The 22,767-nt window shown below is 35.4% G+C and overlaps 1 protein-coding gene and 1 non-coding gene across 4 annotated transcripts in view; both read left to right on the top strand.

The window, feature by feature from the left end:
* The window catches only part of LOC145671139 (uncharacterized), a 66,979-nt gene extending 44,494 nt beyond the window's left edge, over positions 1–22,485 (top strand). For all 3 annotated transcript variants that reach the window (XM_081739955.1, XM_081739954.1, XM_081739952.1), the window contains exons 8-11: positions 14,365–14,546; positions 17,740–17,893; positions 19,441–19,533; positions 21,544–22,485. In XM_081739955.1, the coding sequence (XP_081596081.1) occupies positions 14,365–14,546; positions 17,740–17,893; positions 19,441–19,533; positions 21,544–21,654 (540 nt within the window). In that variant the 3' untranslated portion in view covers positions 21,655–22,485. The remainder of the gene's footprint in view (positions 1–14,364; positions 14,547–17,739; positions 17,894–19,440; positions 19,534–21,543) is intronic.
* Positions 4,079–4,152, top strand: TRNAR-CCG (transfer RNA arginine (anticodon CCG)). The gene has a single exon. It is a non-coding gene; the product is annotated as a tRNA-Arg (tRNA).
* Positions 22,486–22,767: the final 282 nt, after the last annotated feature.

The raw sequence follows: 22,767 nt of genomic DNA, 5'->3' as shown, positions 1-22,767 counted from the left end.
TAAATTGAACTTATGTGCTCACCGTGAATAATGTCCTATTATTTTGTTTCGCGATATATGTTTTTTTTTTTTTCCTCTCATGTATTTCAAATTGCGTAGGTTAGGGTTTTATGTAAGTTAAGGAATTATATTTTGAAATGATTTCGTCCATCGTTGTTTCATGATACGAAGGTGCATACTTGATCTATGCAGATTTCCGATATATTTAAAATTCTGTTCGAATATGCTTCCGTGCAAGACTCTGTCTTGGGCATATATTCAGTTTAATGGTGCCAGTCACACGTTACGGGATTTCTTACATATTTGCCTCATCGAAAGTTAACGTGGTTAACTGATGTCCAACGTTACTGACAAGTAAATACGTATTTAGATTCATTCAATTTGTCGATCTTAAACACAATTCTGAATTATGTTATGTGTCCATGGCTCTTGAAAATTAATGACATGATATTGTGAACTTAAGAGTGATAATAAGGTTGATAATGACGTTCAACTTCAAATATTACGTAAACCCTGGCGTAGAGAAGTAGAAGTAGAGTATTTTTTTCTTCATTTGTAAATATATCATTTCATTAATAGTAGAAGTTTTTTTTTTGTAGATGTATTATGTACGATTGATACATGCTACTTACTTGTGCTAGAGTGCAATAATAATGTAGTAGCAGTCGTGTAGGCTTATGTTGTCGCCTAATTCAAATGATATGTACAGGGTTATAAATTGCGAACGTCTATTTAGTAATAATTTCAATAATGATAATGTCATTTCGTTGAGTGAATACTTAGAGCATATGGACTGTTACATTTTTTTTTTTAGTGATCACGAACTGAATATATATATATATATTGTATAGATATGGAAATATGAAAAATCGATACAAGGTTGAAGTTAAGCCAATGTAATAACATAATATCGTAATTGTTTGAATGCACTGCGATGTAGGCAAATATTTAACAGACTTTATTCTGTTGCTCTTGTTAATTACAATGTAACTGTTGACTGATTGGCACAAATAAACAATCACGACCAAATCTCAATTTTATAATTTCGAATACCGCTCATAGAGTCAAGCATATGTAAGATTTATTTTTTTTTTCTTTCTTTCATTTAATGTAAGTTAATAACGTCGAGTCGTCTTTCATTTTGATTAGCCACTTAACAAGAATTTGGGATCTTTTGATAAAATTTGTTGCGCATGCTTGAATTGAATGTTTTTTTTTTAGCTAACATAACCAAAGAAAACGGTTTGGTATAAATTATTTTATTTTGATTTTTATGACCGTAAAACGGGATGTTTCACGCAGATGACCATACTTTCAAAAGACGGGCGTCTGTGAGGAGAGTATTTTGAAACTTGTGTAACGATGGGAGAAATGTGATTGAAAGACCTGCTGACTAGGTTGAAGAGTAGCTTTAATATGAGCCTTTACTTTGTATACATGCTTGTAGTATCACCTGTTACATTTGTTCTACATAAATTGCTGTGCGTTACTTATTGATCCTTCCTCATATTTTAGATACTAAAATATAGTATTTATTTATAGGAAAGTAAATGAAAAACATGTTATGATTGTTACTGCACATCTGAGATATTAACCTAGCGTCAAAAAAAAAAAAAAAAAAAAAAAAAAGCTTAGAATATCAACTATTACTTTTTTCTTTTTAACTTTGTTCCTATCAGCCTACAAATGATGCGAATATTGAAGTATGCTGTGTAATCTCTGAAATACGATTAAATTTGCAAGGAACGGACTCTTCATTGGCATATCATTAGTGTGAATGACATATTACATTTTCGTAAGTTGTTTTACATTTTTACATAATCGGACCCTGTATTTATTTGTAACTAACTATCAAACTATTATAAGCAGAAGTTTGAAATTTAGTGGTGTTAAGTAGCTATCACCATGAAAGTATCTAGTAATCTGCTCAGATTTTGGAGGATTGCATCAGGAGATAATACACGCAAATTTTAAAATATTATGAATATTTTATAATTTGATATCGAGGAAGCCGTAAGAGGAAACATGACGTTCGCTTTGTCTATTTCTAGGGAGTCCGTAACATCTTTTGTCCATAGGATCCCCTATCTTGAGTACGGAAATAGCTATCGCTAAACGGTCCTCAGAATCGTGAATTAGCTCCTACAATTTATTATTTATATTTATTTGTAGTGAAATGTGCATTAATTGTTTGTAGATCCATTCCAGTTACTCCAAATGTGAGTCTAAAGCTCTGAAATCAAGTAGGAAATTAATAAAAAGTAGTTATTTACTTCATTTTGCACTTTTTCAAGGGACGTATTTCCTAAGTAAAAACTTCGAACTGCTACCGATTTTACATTCCTCTATGTTCTTAGTACAGATGAATAAGAAAACTGCTGTTTATAAGGTTGTGAAATTGAATTGAAGGCAAGACTAGTGATCAACGGCATTTGTATAACTGGAAGCACACATTAAAGCTGAAAATTTCTATTTGTTATTGTTGATACTTAGAAATGCTATTACTAATTGCTAACACTACCATTACAACTAACCGAACTAAATAAAAGTAACAAGAAACAGTGATTATAAATGCCTACGTTAGTATTCATATTTTTTGGAGTTTCTTGCTGAGTCAAGAGGAGTTCTGTTTTCCAGAACCGTTTTGTGGAAATCTTGATAGGGCATTCTCAGGTTCATACAAGCACCAATTTCGCCCATCATAAGCTCCGTTAACATTCTGTTTCTATCATCTGCTCCTTAAACTTCTTTCATTATACTGAACACTCGTCCGAAATATGCATTACTGACTAGTATAGCGATAATATACTGTATTTGAACAGGTTTGGTACATCTGGTTTCTCGAAGATCGCATTCCATAATCTACAACAATTCTATTCTCCTTATCAAGTGTTGGGGGGCGCGGTGGCTCAGTGGTAGAGCGTTCACCTCTGGTGCTTGGGGTCCCGGGTTCGATCCCAGCCCCCGCCAAGTGAACTTTGTGGTGGACAAACACCATGCTCGTGGGTTTTCTCGGGGTTCTCCCGTTTCCTCCCACTTTCTTCATTCCACCATTTCACTCATCTCTCATAATCACCGTCTCCTTTAGCCTAACCGGCATAACCGTGGGACGTAAAACTCATTTCCTTATCAAGTGTTGATACTATATTTTTCAAAACTGAAAACTCATTTCCATGGAACTAATTTCAAATTTGTAATCATTAAATGAAAACATTGTTGGCGACGCGTGATAATATAGGCGCAACAATAGAAAGAATTTAAATTTAACCTTTAGTTGCACTAATTAAAATATAATTATTGTAATTAACTAACAGCAACTAAGTACAGCATATTCTATAAGGTATAAATGGCATATATAATTAATTATGGCTAATTTTATATTTAAGCCCGTAGATTTAGTTTGTTGGCCTGTAGATTCGTAGAATCTATTTCGAATCCGGGTACTTCGGGTGGCGTCCGGAGATATAGCAACTGTGCCTGTTTGGTCCTAAATATGTAGATATTACTGTTGATGAGTAAACTAATGGCAAATAACACGACAAAACTAAAAACAACAAATAAAGACGTACAGCATGTTTGATTTTTTAATCTTCAGTGCTGGAGTCAACTAAGAGATTGTTGATACACAAAAAGTGAAAACTAATCACGACTGGCCCGAGACTTCAACCCGGGATCTTCGGCGTATTGTACCGATGTCTTAACCTCTGTGCTATTGTAACCCTACTTCTTTACGTAACCAGTCTAACTTTAGCCCAGTGTTATCAACTCCTGGCTCGGGATCCTAGCAATTCCGACAGGAGCCGAGAAGATGGTAATATGCGCAACGGAATTTCTTTAGACTAAAGTTAAAATTAATTAAATTTAGAACCAAGATCTTACCTACAGAGGATGCAGCACGGATAGAAGAGCAGCAGAAGAAAATCAATAACGCAATTACTTTCTTAATACTAACTTTAGTTATTCGGTATCATAAGTTGGTTGCAAACCTTTAAATGATCTCGTCAATATCTCTTAAGATATATATTTACTAACAAACAACTTAATATTCAATATCACACTCAAAGCTTATCACAGTGTGGCCCCGCGTAGCGTAGTCGCTAACGCTCTCGCCTCCGATGCGAGCGGTCCCGGGTTCGATTCCCGGTGGGGGTACTCGGTCGAAAAGGTGTAAAACCCTGAATGAGGTTTTCCTGGTTTTTCCTGATTCACACAAGGCAAATGCCGGGGGTGGTACCTAACATGTAGGTCCCAGGCCGCTTCCTTCCTTCCTTCCCTTTCCCCGGATAATGTGCTCGCCGAGGGACGTCATCCCTCAAAACGTGTAGGGCTAAATGGCCTTCGATGCCGAAAGCCGAGAAATCTAAATCCTAACATCCTAATCAAAGCTTATCACAGACTAGGTATCACAGTAAGCTTCATATATGATTGAAAATCCAAGTGCAGAGGAAAGAAAAAAATCAATGACAATTATTAAGATTACAATATGCTTGCATAAGTATCGCTTGGTTGACTCTTATTTAATGTTTATAAAATTTCCACGTGTTTCTTCCTCCAGAATGAAATATTAGTTCAGCCAAAATAGTTCCCATGTAATTCAACAGTTAATTGACGAATGATAATTTAGGTTTTAATTTCGTTTGACTTCACACTCGCTTTAATTCCACATAACCACTAAGTTTATAGTTCGGAGTTCGGACTGCCTATCTACCTTTCAGTTGTTTATATATTTAAGTTGAACTTCATGAAAGCTTGTACTTTACATATCACGTTACATACATATTGAATATCAAGAGGAGTACTTATTACATCCCGCCGGAACGCGTGTCGGGAAGCGGAAGTGCGAATCTTTCCTTACTAACTTCAGGCGTCCCCAAAATAGAAGCCACAGAAAACAGAGGATATTCATCATTATCTCAGTCATCTCTTGTTTCACAACTATGCAGCACTAGCGCTCTTTACTAGTAAATTAACTTGAATAATATTAAACCAGACATAGACCTCAAAGTCTTAAGAGAAACTTCCACACAACTATAGATTCCTGTTTACTTATTAACGTGAACAGCTGTAGATCAAGGTTCGTAGTAATATTGTGGATAGCCGAAGTAGCACTTGAAGAACGACGATGATAGTGGTGTTTCCAACTTTGCACAATGCTAAGACGAATCTACCATAACATTGTAAACATTAACTCGACGAGCGGAAGAAATTTAAACTAGCTAAAGTACTGACGGAAGAACATTCTGACTCTCAAAACCAAGCGAACATTATCTACGTGTTACGTAAACATAGTGATATTATTGACATTTGAACATTACCTATTCTTCTGTGATACCTTGCATTTGTTTTGTAAACAGAAACTCGTAAAATTGTAACCAAAGACGAATGAGACACTAAACGATATATTATTATTCATCACCAGCTATATTCCGTATGACGAGAAAGAGAGTGAGAGATATGTGAGAAATGAGAGCATTAGTCTGGACAATTACGGGATCCAGCGCTCGGTCTCCTCCCATTGGAAATGGATTTACTCAGACATGCTGCTACCAGCAGTACACAATTAGCAACAAACAAGTTAAAAATCTTCGTCAAATCACTGTTCAGACTTAATTCGTTACGGCACTGTAAAGTTTTACGTGAATCACTTCCAACAGCTTCTTTCTCGATACTTTTTATTCGACTTTCCGTCCAAAATTCGAAAACATCCTGACTGATAATATTTCCTGAAGCATGCAAAATAGTTGTAAATGTTACCTGAGTTGCGATGACTAAAAGATTCTACGTGAAGAAACACAAACCATGTGATTTCCTTTGTCAGCATAACGTTTGAACGATTATCACACCAAATAAATATCAAGACGCTTCACTGCTCATATAGACGACTCGATGTATACTTTGACTAAATTAGATGGTAAGTCTCCTTCAAGCCGATGAAAGCGGATAATTCAATAATAATCCGGACACGCAAAATCTTTAACTTCACAACTCCATGTTTCGTTTCATTTCAAAGCACAGAATACATCCAAGTACGACTACTCGGTCGAAATCAAATGCAAACGATTATTGCTCTTTTCGTCAACGGATAACTTAGTGCAAACAAATTAAACACATGAATAAAGACTAAATAAAGGAGAATATGCATGAATTAAATACGAAATATAAAGGACATAAAATATAAAGAAGGAAAATAACGACAAAAGAGAAATAACACCATTCTAACATCTGGTCTCATTCCAGGGGAGACAGGCTCATTGCGTACTTTCTACGCATTCGAATTCTCGAACGATTCATCAACTTGAATAGAAGAAGAACGAAATAAGCAAATCCACTTAGCGCAACGCAACTACTGCAAACTAATAATAATCAATACAAAACATTTATACGTAAGTTATTGGAATTTTGATTAATAAAGAAAATATAAGGGATATATGTATATAATTCACAATGAGTATACTTTAAACAGATCTGGAACAAACAGGGTATGTTTCACTATTCAGTTCGCTCCCTGAACAGTCTAGGTCCAGTCGTGCATTTTTCTTTTAACTCTCTGTATATGATTACATTCGTACCACAAACACCGTGCTCGTGGTTTTTCCCGGGGTTCCCCCGTTTCCTCCCACTTTCTTCATTCCACCATTTCATTCATTTCTCATAATCACCGTCTCCTTTAGCCTAACCGGCATAATCGTGGGGCGTAAAACTTAAAGATTTCATTTACATTCGTACCTTTAGAAGAATTGATGTGTTAAAAATCGGCTATTTCTTCTGTTTATCAATATTGGGGATTGTTACTAAATTGTGCTCGTGCGTACATAGTTTCAAACTCGAAATCTTATCTTGTACTCAATTGTCGCTCGTGTTTAGAACATTATTCTTTACTATTTCAGTCCTCTCTTGAGCCCTGAGGTATATGAGAGATCAGTGGCGCAAGGAAGGAGGGCCGTTCCCCCAAAGGGTTCCGACAAGTACTTTGATGTTTGTAATTTTTTTCTCGGAAGAAACAGAAATTACCGTCCATGTACTCTATTTTAAAACAGTATGTCGGTAAGCAGTTCCTGGACAAACTGTGTTCGCCAACGTCGTCTTTATTCTTTAAAAATGTTTGGATTTTGGGAGGTATGGAAATCGAGTTTTCTAGGAATCTGCTGTTCAAAGGGAAGAAAGGAAACAGAGTGAGAGCATACATGCATATGGTGACCTTGAAGTTATTCTTTTGCTGTTTGACATAACAATGACCACAATTTCACGTATCTTTGAACCAAAGCCTTTGCGGGCTGAGCCAGGCAATACTGAAAAGAATCAGTTTCTTTGTAATCACAAAAGGAGGTTCCGAAAAGAATTATTTTATCTTAGTTGAAGGGTTAAGAGGGAATGGAATCGATAAATACTCAGAACTTATTTTCCGTAACCTACAAGAAAAAAATAGGGGTAAAAATAAAGATCTTTTGTTGTTTTGGTTTCATTCAGATGAAAAATATTTGAGGGAAAGTTGTGAACAGGAGAAACTGGAAAACAATAGTAAAGACTTCTTGCGTGTGACTGACTCGTAGCAAGCAGTCTCTGATGGTTGATCAATTAGAGCAGTTCAGAAGAATTGCTTCAGTTAGACATGTTCAGGATGTTGAAATAAGAACGCAAAACGTTTTACAAAAGTGGTTAAGGCGGAAAAAAAGACAGTTGTGTTAATTTCGGTTAGGAAAATGTGCAAACAAACAAACCGAAAAACAACAGAGAAAAATCTAAACAAGATATTAATTCAGAGAAAGACTCGAAAAATGTTTTAGAAAAATGGCTAGAACGAAAAAAGACAATAGTGGTGTTAATTTTGGCAAAGAAAATGTGCAAAAACATGTAATGGACCGGTTTGATCCATTACAGCATTTTATGTTATTTTTCTGTTTGTGCCCTTATTCTTACCAAAGTAATTTTCAAATTAAAGATGACATAAAATTTATCTCTACCATAGAAATGCTGGCGAAATTGACAGTGAAACTAATGCTTGTTTTTATTCTTCTTCGTGTGACAGTTAAAGTTTGATCTTTTTATGTTAAAAAGAAAATAGTTTTGGCATATATATAAAAGTAGGTGGTTGAAGTGGTTTGAAGTGCGTGACACAAGTTTTCTTCTAAAGTGGTAATTTTATATATATTGTTTTTGGACGTAGTATAGCTTAAATAATGTCCAACTAAATCTAAACGTCCGGCATCCATCAGGATTCCGTGAATGGAATATATTCCTTTCCTCGTATTCATATATTTGATACATATCATATCAGGAACTTCCTGTTTAATCCTGAATTAGGTCAATCAAATGGCGATAGCAGTCACTGTTGTAATAACGATTCTCAGGTGCTAATTCTACTGTATAATGCGTTGACTTTATCCGTTAATGTAATTTCATCTCTAATGGGCTTCATGTTGTTAAAGGAGATCATTTATGGTATATCCTGCGATGAAGATGATTAATTATAATAGATATAAATATCTGATGAAGTGGATCAATGAATAAAGATATGAAATAATAGTTACGATAATTATGTATTGAATCCGTAAAATGATTATTCCCCTTAGGCACTTGATGGCTAATGACGAATGTAAACGTGAGTTGTACGTCACACATTTTCTTAAGTGTATATTAAATGCCTCACCTGTTATTATTTAATCATAAGTCGTGTTAGAAACTGCATACGCCCCTTAACCTAATTGGAGCTAAATAAAAAGTGATTCGTTGTGTCATAAGTAGGTTTAAGTATTTTATATTCATCTTAAGTAGATTTGCAACCACAAGTATTCCTGATGTGTTACAATGTTTTGAGTTTTCTTCTGGTGTGGCTTTCCTGCGTGGTGCAACGTATCTGCAATCTACAGTCCGATGCTTGCTGCTGCTGAAGCCAATCACTTCGTAGTGATCTGGCATATCAGCCAACAAATATAAGAAATCCAGAAATAGTAGCATTATTATTATTATTATTATTATTATTATTAAACATTCTGGCGCAACAAACGCTTATATATATATATAAACATATAAACATCAAGGTTCCCCAAACAAAAATCCTGGCTACACTACTGTGTCTGATGCTAGCCGAAATCTATTTTATTATTATTTAGTACATTATATCACTCCAAAACCTGTAAGTAGAAAAATCTGCACCAAGTATTCTGCGGTAAACTCCTATCAATCGTATTCAACACTTTGAGTTTCTATACAAACACCTGTTGCCTTAACTTTTGTTAATATTTCATAACGTCTATCACCGTTAAATACCTAAACCTATTTACGGGCTTGCAGAATTGTAGAATAAATATAGCAACAGATTTGTTTGAACAAAAATTCAGAAGCGTTGAGTAGAGATAGGAGTTTATCGCGGACTACTCGGTACTGATTTTCTATTTACTGGTTTTGGAGTTATATAATAATGTAATAATAATAAAATAATAGATTCCAGTTAACATTACGCCTGCACTTGAAGATGGATTCCAAAGAGGATTGAAATATCGTGTAGAATAATGTTCTAAACACGAACGCCAGTTGCGGGTAAAAGATAAGATATTGAATAAGGAATTGATGTTTCAGTTCTTTGGGGGTGATTATATTCAAGTGAGCAATAAGGGTGACGAAGGTCGCTGTAACCTGACTCGAGAGATGTTATGTTCAGGTGTGTAGGGCATAATGGGGTACGATCTGGATTACAAATCCTTCGTTTTGCTTGTTATTAGACAAATCGGAACTCATTCTTGGTTAGACTTGTAGTCCATCAACGATAGACGTTGGTTGGTCGCAAGATCTGTTCGTTTTAGTCAGAGGGTGATCCGGATATTGTCAGTCAGGGTCTGGCATTACTTATTGTGTGGATGGCGAAGTGTATAATATGCTTTGAGTTTCATGCTGTGCAATTTTATTCCCTTGTTAAGAAGGTTTATGCGTCTTTGTGTTGCTTGATGGGCATTTGAGAGTGCAGTGACTTTATTTGTGAACAGTTTATGTTTTGCGTTTTAAACGAGATAATAAATAATAATAATAATAACACAGGGCTGCAAATTAAAAAAAAAAGTTCATGTTGTTTTTTGATTAATAGGTAAACTTAATTCTTTGCTCCCAGTTGATTACGAATAATGGATTCGTTTTTCCTTGTCACGTAAAGTTTTCTTACAAATCAATGTCAAAATTTGGACCTTCTTCCGTATTCAATACTGATTTATTATACCTTATTTCTTATCTTCTATCAGACTAAAGAGCTTATTATGCTAAATAACTGAATATGTTTTGTTTAACGTGAATGCAGACAGACAAAGAAAAGAATATAAGATTCTCTACACATACAGATTACTACATATATACATATAATATGGAAATATATATACATAAATATATACGTTGTAAAATGGAAATTAACATAATTATTTTTTACATCTTTTTAGTTCGCTTTCTCCTATAAGCTTTCCTAATTTTATTGTGATTTTCTTCTCAAGTTTCTCTGTGCAATGTCCAACAGTAGTTAGCCATCATACTAACACTCCAAAGTCTCTGATACCTTTTCTCCATATACCTCATGTCTTGGTGGAACCGTTCGCCTTGTTCCTCACTTAATTCTCCGAGATTTGGTGGAAAGTAATCAAGATGAGAATGCAAAAAATGCAACTTGAGATCCATGTTGCAACCCAGTTCTTGAAATTTAACTAACATATTCTCAACAACTTCTCTGTAATCAGTACTTTTGTCGTTCCCCAGGAAGTTCACCACCACGCTTTTAAACGCTATACAAGCATCCCTTTCAGCATTAGTCATTGTTGCCTCGAAGTTTTTATTCTTCATTAACTTCATAATGTCTGGGCCAACGAAGACACCTTCTTTCACTTTGGCATATGAAAGTGAAGGAAATTTGTTGCATATGAACTTGAAACATTCGCCTTCCCTGTCAAGTGCCTTAACAAATTGTTTCATCAATCCTGATTTTATGTGAAGGGGAGGAAGTATAACTTTCTCAGGACTGACTAAATTTTGTTGAATGATGTTTTTGATCCTGCGTTCAGTGTTTTCCGTAATAGCCACTGTTTCCTTCCCCAGTGGTCATTTCGTGCCCTACTATCCCACTCGCAGATGTAACATGTCATTTTTGTATACCCACTTTGCTGCCCAAGTACAATGCTCAAAAACTTCAAATCTCCACACATCACCCAACCATGTACCTCGTTCATATTTAATTTTATTAAGAATAAATTGACCATTGTCATATGTTTCTTTCAGTGACACAGAATGAACAATAGGAACTGAGGGAAACTTATTTCCATTATGTAACAGAACAAATTTTAAACTTGTTTTATTCGAGTCAATGGATAATCTCCAATCACTAGAAAGGCAAAGGAAATTTAACTTGGTCAACAAACCAGACACATCACAACAAAACACGACAGAACCTTCTTTTGAGAAATATTGCACAAATTCTTTTTCCCGGTGTCTGTACCAGGAAAATGTTGTTCCACAGGCCAGCAAGTTATTTTCATTAAGTCTGGAACCAAGAAGTTTAGCAGATTCTTTAGACAGAGTTAGGTCTCTAACTAGATCATTGAGCTGGCGTTGAGTGAGTGGTATAGGGTCATGAGAACCGCTAGGGGGGTTGTAAACTTCATCTTCTATTTCACTATTTTCCACTGAATCACTGTACGAATAGGATCACTTACAAATTCAAGACTTGATGGAGGTGTCGGAACAGGCAAGTCTAGGCCCTGCAGCACAAGTCTCGTTGCAGAGGGAATATTGGGATACACTATCTTTGTGTTGTTTCGAGTATTGTGTCCTACAATTTCACAGGAACAGAAGTAGCAATCGTCGCTGTAATTTTTGGGTTCTCTCCACACCATTGGTATTGCGCATGGCATAGATGACCGCTTCCCAGTGTTCCAGTTCCGTAACGATTCCACACAAGGTCTACACACATTGTGTGGAGCCCACGATTTATCTTGATCTCCAAGTTCCATATGGAAGTATGCGAAATATGCTCTTCTTACAAAATCTGTAATTTTCTGTCTCTGTTTTCGTGGAACAAATTCACCACAGATGTAACAAAATAAATCTGGTCTATTCTTACAACCACGAGATGCCATGGCAACACAGTATTCAACGAAACTAAGAGATTAACATTTCATACCATTGAAGCACATCTAAGATTTCCGATAATTAAATATGAAATTCATTTGAAATGAGATAACAAGGTTTGATATAGAAATATTTTGAATATTCATGTAGACAACATTGTAGTTAATTTAACTAAATTAAACTTCCTTACATTTAAAACACGTTCATCTTTATTACCGCCTGCAAAATTCCATAACGTACTGGTGACATCTAGCGTCAATCAGTTGAATTACACTTAAACATGCATACCGCAATCAACATATATAAATCGCGAATTGTAAGAAATTCTTACGTGATATGAGAAAACTAGTGCCAGTTTCGGTTTCAGCATGTTCAAATACATATAAAACACCCAAAATTATAAAAACAACAGAACCTATGCGGCCCTGTGTAATAAATAATAATAATAATAATAATAATAATGCTACGGAGGAAATGAAACTAAGACAATGCAATCTAAGGAAAGTAGCTGCCCAAAGTTCTGGATCCAACTCTAGCTGGCTTTAGCTGCCAAGGTAATAAGATTATCATTATTTGCTATATTATTGCATTGATCTTACCTTCATAATCATTTGCTTGAAGTTATTCGTTCTTTCGCCGTGCCATTTTAAATTTACTTTTTTCCTCTTCAAGGAAGTTAGTTGAATTTGTATTAACGCTTAGGGGAACTTACCGATCGTCTTATTTGTGTGATATTATCTTAAGTTTGTCGAAGACACTAGAGTCCCATTCAAGACTCTTGACAATTGAGTCTTGATCGCTGGGTTGGATTAGCAACCCGTCAGCACCAAGAGTATTTGAGACGTGGTCTTACAGCTTAGCATGGATCTGAACCACACAAGCTCCTGCTGGGAATTGAACTCAGGTCCCCCACGACGAAGACGCGTACGTTAACAGGGTGTCTGTCGGTCATGAATGTCACGAAAACGTCACGAAATCAGAAAACGGTCATGAAAGTCACGAAACTTAGCTTTTGGGTCACGATTTTTTTAACTGTACAAATGTAAGTACAGATTGGAAAATTTTGTTCTATAAAACCTCAAAATTCACCATCAAAAATGTTTGTGGTCAGCTTTAAACGCTACCAAATCGCAATCAAAGTACGTTTCTATCGCAAGTATGAAAATTTGCCCTAATTCGCACCCAAATTCGCTCTTGAAACTGTTAGGAAATTTTATGATTTGGTAAAGAAAAGGTCACGAAAAAGTCACGAAATTTCATTTTGGAATTTTAGTAGATACCCTGGTTAATCACGTAGCCACGAGGGAAGTTCAGTCGTGACCATCTTTGATACAGTAGTCACTAGCAGGCGAGATAGAATAATTTCACAATGTGAGCAATGTGCCAAAAAAAGTTAACCATAATAAGGATTCCATCTCTGTGTAGGATAAATGGTGGTTATTGTTCTGTACAGAAAAAAAAGTCGTATGTCAAGTACCGGTAGCCTACATTTTATCACATATTATAATCATGAGATTGCTATTGAACACTAGAATGCGTCTTTGTTCTCCCATCTGAAGGAGAGTGTACTGTACGACATCCTACTTTCACACTATTGGTTGTCACCAATCGTCAAGAGCGCGACTGTATAGTAGCTGTTTAGAATATTGATCTAATCTGTATAATTTCTCTTTCCAAATATATCTATTTTGGGAGGGGGAAAGGGGAAGTAACCCTCCGCTGTTCTCATTCCTTAGAGAATAATCTCCATCATTGTCCTTCCATCGTATTGTCTTGTTCTCCCATGTTTACGTCTTCGTTGCTATATCGCATAATTTTTCAGAATTGTTTCATGAATTATTTTCCTTTTAATAGGAACATGAGTATCATTACTTGGGGTTATTTTCTGTTTATATTATTATTATTATTATTATTATTATTATTATTATTATTATTATTATTACTTTAGACAATAAAATTGATCACCCTTCCCGCTAGTATAGTGACTAGCACATACACCTTTGGTGCAGGGGTTCAAGTTCGATTCCCAATAGGAAAGCTATAACGCATTACGATGGTTCGGATTCACCTTAAACTATAGGTCAACTTCTCATATAGTCTCGGTACTGAAATGGACGCTAAACTGCAATCAACCAAGTAAATGGATCCTTAGAAATTCGTAAAAGTAAGTAGTTCTTTAAACTGGATTCTGTTGTATTTTTCTGTAAGCCGTAAAAGTGAAATTGTCTGAAATAACATACTTATTAGTTGATGTTTCCTTTCTTACAGGCAGTCCATTCCAATATTCGTTCATTTCTCTGTGAAATATGTGGAGCAGCATTTAAAACGCGATCAGTACAAAGAAAGCATGTGCTTACTATCCATAAAAATCCTCAGGCATATTCTTGCAATCAGTGTTCAAAACGATTTAATACAAAGTTTTCGTTGAGAAGACATATGAAACAACATAGGTAAGTTTACTACGAACGTACAAAAAATGTATTTACCGTGTAGATAGGTTAAAGGAGAGGGAGAAAAGTGAAAGGAAACGGAAGAATCCCGAGACAGTTCACGGATACGATGTTGTCCGTCGCAAACTCCCACCTAAGAAAAATCAATACATTTTGCGAATTGTTAGATATATTATGAGCGATATTAATTGCAATGGTTTCAAATTATTTCTGATACATCGTTTGGTGTTTTATCTACTACATATATAGAGACAAATGATTCACAAATACAATATATTACATAATAATGCGCCACAAATAGCCATTATTACAGAAAGATTGAACATATTTGTTTTCATACACTTTGTATGAATGCATGAAAACATCTCATTAATGAACAAGAAATGGATGCGAGTCTTTTGAACAGTACTGTTAAGCGGGTAAAAGCCATAACTATGTATATACCCCATTCACTACTTTGTATGTTTCCCATGTGTCGCTTTCAGTGCTGCCAACCTACTTGGAATGCTGCGTACGAGAGACTGGCACAAGGATACGTCTAACTCATGGAACCAAACTTGCACCACAGCTTCAATAAGCTCCTTCCTCGTTTGAAAGCACTTCCGTGACATCTTGCGGGGCATGATATGTCATAAATTTTCAATAGGATCCATGTTTGGAGACCACCAAAACCTTTCGATAGACATGTCCACTTCTTAACCACAGCAGCTCTGTGACACGGCGCATTATCATCTTGAAATATTAAGTAATGTAAGTTTTTGCCTGAGAAATGATCCCTTGCTATTGATAGAAGTTTACGGTTAAAATGTCCATGTAATACTGTGCATTAACTGACCTGTTGCAAATTTCTAGTCTTCCGACATCTTTTGACGTGAAACAGCCCCACACCATTACACCCTCACCAAACTTCTCTGTCGGTGATGTACAGTCGCTATTAAGTTCTTCCCCACTTCTCATCCATAGTCGGACGCCACTGTCATTCCCAAGCACCCTAAACTTTTTCATCGAAGAAAATCACATGTTCCCATTCTTTAACACCCCACGCTTCGGACATGCTAAGAATGTATTTCTTGCCTCTTACGTGATTTTCTTTAAGTATCGGCTTCTTTCTAGGTGTTTTCTTACGAATTCTTTGTTCCTTTAGCCGTCTAACAACTGTCACGTAGCTTACCCTAATATCATTATCATAGGACACAGTTTGAGCAGTTTGTCGTGAAGATGTTCTGCTTGTCAGAGCTAGGGCCTTTATTTTTCTGTCTATCCGAGGCATGTTTTTCGCTTTGGCCACATTTCTGTCTCTAAGAGGACTTACTATACATTGTTTGCTTTTTACTAACTCTACCAACCGTTGTATGATGCAGTTCAAGTTGTTTTGCAATTTGACGTTATGAAATGCCACGATGGTACATCGCTAGTATCTTCCCTTGTTTACAAAGGGATGTGTCGTTCAATATTTTACCCATTTTTAGTACGTAATCACACTAACTATTGAGAAACAATCAAAAAGCACTAAATATCATATACAAATCATAAACAACTCACAAGTACAAAAGGTCACGTATGGAACAAATTTTCATTGACAAGGTTCAGCGGGTACACTCACTTGTGCATACACGAGGCAGCCATTTGCATCCTGAATGCACTGCAACCTGTTGAGCAAAGGGCACACAAAATCCATGAGCAGTAACGAACAAAAACATATCAAAATCCAATGGCTAACAATTGTGTGATATGTTAAGCCCATTTAGAGATTAAAATAATTAACAATGTTCTTAAAAAAATTAAAACATTGTAGCTTTAGCAAGTGGTGCAGTTATTTTGTAACAAACTGTATCTGAGCAACCGTGCTCTTACAAAAGACGGGAAATTAACACTAAAATTAAGCCATATTTCTGTAGGATTTCGTAATTGATAGTGCAATTTACTTTCATGTTAAAATAACTTGAAATTTGATGTTAAAGAGTGTTCATTACGTTTCTTAAGCAGTAATAATAAAAGCCAGTAGACGTAATCAGAAAAAATATTAAAACTCAAAAGGCTTTCTTTCGATTATGTTTCCTCATCCTTCAATAGGAAAAATAAACAGTTCACAAACAAATGAGAACCCAAAAAGCCTTTCAGTGTCTCAATAAGCCGACACGTTAACTAGCTCGGTTTTACTAAGGTAATAGAGACCGTCTGCATAAATTGGCAGAGGAGCTAGTCGAGCTGCGTCAGTCAATCTCTCCAATTAATTGTTGGAAAATAATGATGATAATAATTGCCATCATAATAATGACGCTAAATCGGGAAGTATGACATCATCATCACATTGGTTTGTTTTATAGGATTTTATCGTCTGTACTATTTCCAGTTTCTTTGTTCTATTCTTATTCTGTCAACCCTTTCATCGTCATTTAGTTGTATTTAGAGCATTCAGAGGTAGAACAGAATAATTACTTTTTTTGTGAGAAATATTCACACAATGGAGATAATCCAAGAAGTTACATCGATAATATTTTTTTCTGGAAAATTTGAGGAGTGGCCGTTCTTCCGTTGAGACTTACATTTGTTATTCATCTCCTTTGATTTGAGAAGGCTTAGAGGTCCATGGTTCAATCACAGATAATGTAAGTTTGTGGCAGACTACATCGTATCTGTAGGTTTTCTCAGGAGTTCCCCTTTTCCTCCCTTATTTTCATTTTACCAATTCTTTTATAATCATTCACTGTGATTATTCATCCATCTCCTTTAGCCTAGAGGACAGAAGCGTGTAACGTAAAATCAGGAATTTCATTTGATTTGCTAAGCATAAGCTAAGGATTTCGTTTCAATACACATTTTAATATGTACATTAGTTGTATTATGTGTTAAACTTAAATTAACGAATGAGAAAAGGAAGCAATGCTTTTATACGTAATATGCAAATATCCATTTATTTATTTAAGAGAGTTGTTGCCAGTTTAACAGCTTGCAATTGTACGGGCACATTTACAGGTTGTCTAAAAAAAATATTGAAAATAGTATTTTGAAAAATCTTCCAGAAGTAGCACAGTGATTAGTTACTTTATACTGCTTGAAATTGGTTAGAACATATAACAGGCCTAGATGGTACACCAGAAGTTGATTGTGTATTTTTATTGTTAAATTTACAACTTTTACAATTCATATAGTAAAAATCACTGTTGTTTGAATGTTCATGTTTATTCTACAGTGACGAAGAAGATGGAGTGGAGCAACAGCCAGTTCTTTTTAAAGAAAATGAAGCTCAAATTCAGCCTATTATCTTCAAGGACGATAATGTAGCTGTATCGAAAGAACAAGAAGTGCAACTTGCCAAGGCGACCAACGCCTGTTTTACTGCTGTGGTATGAAAAAAAAATGAATTTTAAATTTTCTTTTCACATTTTTTTTTAAAGCTGTTACGCAATAGAATTGTTTCGCTGTTGAAACAAGAATCACACCACTAAATACTTATATATTGTAAGATTGACAAATTGAATGAAAGCAAGTCCAAAGACTAGCAGCATTTGTGTAATTGAGAACACAAATTTGAAAATTAAGATATTTTGCATGTTATTACCACCGTTACTTCCAGTGTTTGCAACCAGTGTTAGTAATACAGTCAGGGACGTAATTTCAGACTTTGCTTGAAGGGAGCAAGAGCACCACCGACATAGTTCTCTACTAGTATATTAGTAGACAATCGATTAAAGTATATGTATTCCTCAAACTCTTGGAGGGGGGGGGGGCAATTGGTTCCTCCTGCCCCCCTAAATGATGTCCCTAAATACAGTACTATTACTACTAACTAAATTGTACCGAACTAGATGAAAATAACAAAACGTTAGTGATAAGAGACACCTACCTTACTTTTCATTTTCTTGGAGATCATGGATGCGTCAAGGAGTTACATTTTCCAGGACACTTTGTAGAAATCTTGACAGGTCATTTTTATCTGAATCAAATTTTGCGTATCACAAGTTCCGTGGACATTGTCTTTCTATCGTCTGACCATGGAGCTTTTATTACACTGAACACTCGTTCGACATACGCATTACTGACTGATAGAGCAAAAATATACGTTGTTTAAAAAGGACTTCATAATTCATAACAATATATTTTCTATTAAGTGCTGATGCTATAGATTTCAAAACAAAAGATTCATTGTACAGTTCATTTCCATCGAAACTAATTTTAAGTATTATCAGTACATGTGTCAAATCATTAAATGGAATCATTGTTGGTGCCGCGAGATAGTATAAGCACAACAATGAAAAGAATTTAAATAGCCTTTCGTTACAATAAAAATATAATCTTTGTAAATAACTAACTAAGTACAACATATATTATTGCGTGACATAGATATCAGTTAAAGGTACGTTTAATATTTAAGCCAGTAGATTCAGTTTGTTGGCCAGTAGACCTGTAGAATGTGTTTCGAACTCCGGCACTCTTGACTGGGTCGGGAATCATTATTGTTTTCTGACACATGATAAATGTAAAGGAGTCGGCAATATTGTATAATATTTACTGTCATTGCTAAAATCGAATCTTCAACCTGTATACTAATGGTCAATATGTATTTGCGCCAGATTACTTAGCTACAATAAATACTTGCTATCATTGCCAAAAGTGTATACAAACGGTCGATTGTGTGTATTTGTGCCAGATCACTTTCCTTCGAAATAATTAAATATAAGATTTGGGAATCATAAGATTTTAGAAGATACTGCGATAAATTGGTCAGGAATCCGAAATGAGTAAATAATAATAAATGTAGATGAACATTATTTTCGTTGTTTTCGGGTAAATAATTTCATACCTGCTTCGGAATTCCTGTTCTGATTATGTACATATATAATTGTTTATAAATATCTCCGTTGTAAAATATTTTGGTTTTCTGCCATTGCAGATTTCGGAAGCAAACGCAGCGCCAGAGGCTCAGGCTGTGCAACAAACAGAGCACCAGACTGTTACTATGTTGCCTGTTGCACATATTGTGCAGGTGAGTTGCTCTTGTTTGTCCTATAAATGTAATTTTGTAAATAATTGAATAACTAAGAATACTTAAACGAAAAATATAAATCGTAGATTCTTTCATAGGTTTTTTATGTGAAAGAAAATGTAACATTTCTCTTACTATTTAAAGAAGAGTATTGAAAATGAATCGTATTTTATCAACGCTACAAAGTAATGAGCACATACTATAAATATTGAAGAATTTTCTAGTTTTACATCCCACGATTATGTTTTGGATATAGATTATTAATGAAAGTAAATGAGTATGAAATAATTGGTAGATTTGGCAATAAATACATTTCAATTCAATTGGTAATAAATGCATTTGGATTTCTGTATTTCAGTTCATTGAAATGAAGAAAAGTGTGAGCCATGTCCAAAAGTTGCCATGTGAAAGAGCAAGGTCTTCGAATGCAAATCAACAAATTGATTTTCTTGACCTTTTATCTTTGATATGTCGAAATCCCATTTTTAATTTTTTTTTCTAACCTCTGGTGTGTGAAGTCTCTGGTTCGATCTCTGACCAATTCCCACTTTCCCATTCCACCAATTCATCCATTATCATTCACTTGCTTTAATCATCGTCTCCCTTAGCCTAAAGGCCATAAACGTGGGACGTTAAACTGAAATATTTAATTTTTCCTACCGTGCATCAAAGGTGATCATTGATCTGTCATTGAACACGCTGTCGTCTACAGTCATTTACATTGTACAATTATTTGCAGAAGAAGGAGATGTTCCAAGTATGTAATTTACTAATGTACAGATAATAGTAGTAGTACTTGAAGTACAGATACTTATCAATGTAATGGAAACACCTGGTGTTGAAAACAGTCGGATGTCTCGGTTGGCAGCCGTCAGACGACAACCGCAGTTCTGGTCTTTTGATGATGGTGCACCTGGAGCAAATTCCGTACTACATAAACAATAGAACGGCAATGTACGGTGAATGCACAGACTGTGATAGTATAGAATGGATTTCCAAAGAGGGAAAATTGTTGGCGTTCAGTTATGTGATGCGAGCGTGACGAAAGTAGTAGATGTGTTGGATGTGTCACGAAGGACAATGCTCAAGGAGATGACGACTTACAAAACTCATGGCAAAACCACATCGGCGAAAGGGAACAGTGCTCGGAAGAAAATCTTCAGTAGCAGATCCCGTCAAACATTAAAGCGGATTGTTACTCAGAATCTTCGTGCGACTGCGCCTACCACCTGCCTGTGTCAATAATCACAGTCCGCCTCGAGTTACGTGACACGGACAAACGCTGTCGGGTTGCACAGCCGAAACCGCTGATAAAAAGCAATAACGCTTTAACACAATGCCAGTACTGTCGCAAACGTGCAACATGGACTTTTGATAACTGGAAACGTGTGATATGGTCAGATGAGTCATCGTTCACGTTATTTTCAACCATGCGCCGTGTTAATATGTGGCGGACACCCAAAGAAGCGTGTGATTCACAGTGTTTGCGTTCAATCGTGAAACATGGCGGTAGTTCTGTTTGCTATGGGCCACAGTATCCTAGTTTTTAATAGGTTCTATGCTGACGCTTACCGGTCGCGTCACTGTTATGATTATATAACCATTTTAGGGAACTATATACATTCTATGGTTTGCGGGCAATGACGCCATAATGGAAGATAATGCGCCCATTCACACAGCTGGAGCTGTTGCAGTATGGCTTAAGAACATCGGATGAAGTTTAAAATCTCCCTTGGCCCGCCATTCTCCGGATCTCAACATAATTGAACACCTGTGGCCCAGTTTGAAAACACAAATCCGGGAGACTTGTTACCACTCATGACCTCAATGACTCCAATCCACATCTCATCAGAGCCGTTCTGAAGGCCAAACATGGTCCAGCACCATATTCATCTCGAAAGTTGCACTTTTTGCAGGTGTTTCTATTAAATTAATAAGTATTTAATATTCAATATAGAATGATTTTTCACTTTTATTACTTCTACTAATCAATATTATATATTATTGTAGGATGGATTGGCCCGGGAAGGAGAAGGAATAGCATACGAACAGGCTTATATCCATGCAACTGAAGCAACTACAGCATTGCTATATCTCACAAGCAATTTCACGCCATATTAAGAAAATGTGTTTAGTTAATATGATAATTACAAATAGTGTGGTATTTGAATGGTTAATTTTTATGTTATGGTGTAGTTTTTGGTTAAAACCAGTGATAAATTTCCTTTTTAATGAATTTTTAGAATGTATGCTAAATCAGTGTAATTATTCTGCAAGAAGGTATTAAGATCTACTTGGGAAATCTTTACCGTTACTGCCCTCCAGACTTCTTTAGTGATTACAAATTTTCGAATTATCATAGAAAGGATTATATTTACAGGATGTGAAGGGATAGTTACAGATGCCGCTAGAAACAAATTCATAGATACCTCCGTGTCTTGGCGTGTATTCATCATGAATGAACAAATATAATTTCCTTTGTTAAGAAATAGAGGTGCCTGTGAATTTGTTTTAATAGCATCTATAAGTTACGATACCGTATTGTAATTATGGTTCTTTATAATCTTTTTGTAGTGTTTATTTTCATTTTCTAACTTTTGTATTTATTATTTTAACGTACTTGAAGTGAGCGAGAACTTAGTGTTGGTTCGTGAATTTGTGACCACAAGAGAAATTAGAAGGTCAGTAATGGTAAGTTGTCGGGTACACATTTAATTATTTTTATTTATAATTTATAGCATAATGGATATGTTTTTATAGTACTTTGTATTTGTATGTAGATGGAATAATTATAATGTGTAAATAAATTGGGAACATAAGTGTAAATCTATGTGTTATATTTTAAAACAGAATGACAATTATAATTTTCAGAGTTATATTGTGTATATACCTCTTCAAGTGCATATAATTATTATTATTATTTAATAAAGATGTTTTGGTACAATATTAGAACCATTAGTTTCTTATTATTTAAAAATTTTTGTCTAAAATTCATGCAAAATCAGTGTGTTTTGAAATTCGACTGCATGAAGTATATCATGCTCTGAAACACTATTAAAAGGGCTGTATGTTCGCTTGTCAAGATATTTTGTCGAGTTTGGAACGAATGTCGCTGTCAGTACTGTAACAAATCTCTTGGAGTCCTTGTGCAGGGGAGTATTTGTGGGCCCCACTAATCAATGAATTTTGAACCTGTGATAGTTGAAGTTTGGTCTCATTCCCAGAAGCCATAAC

Source organism: Thermobia domestica, chromosome 15 (assembly GCF_964235325.1).
Source record: "Thermobia domestica chromosome 15, izTheDome1.hap1.1, whole genome shotgun sequence".
Lineage (NCBI taxonomy): Eukaryota > Metazoa > Arthropoda > Insecta > Zygentoma > Lepismatidae > Thermobia > Thermobia domestica.
This window is presented reverse-complemented; position numbering and strand designations above follow the sequence as displayed.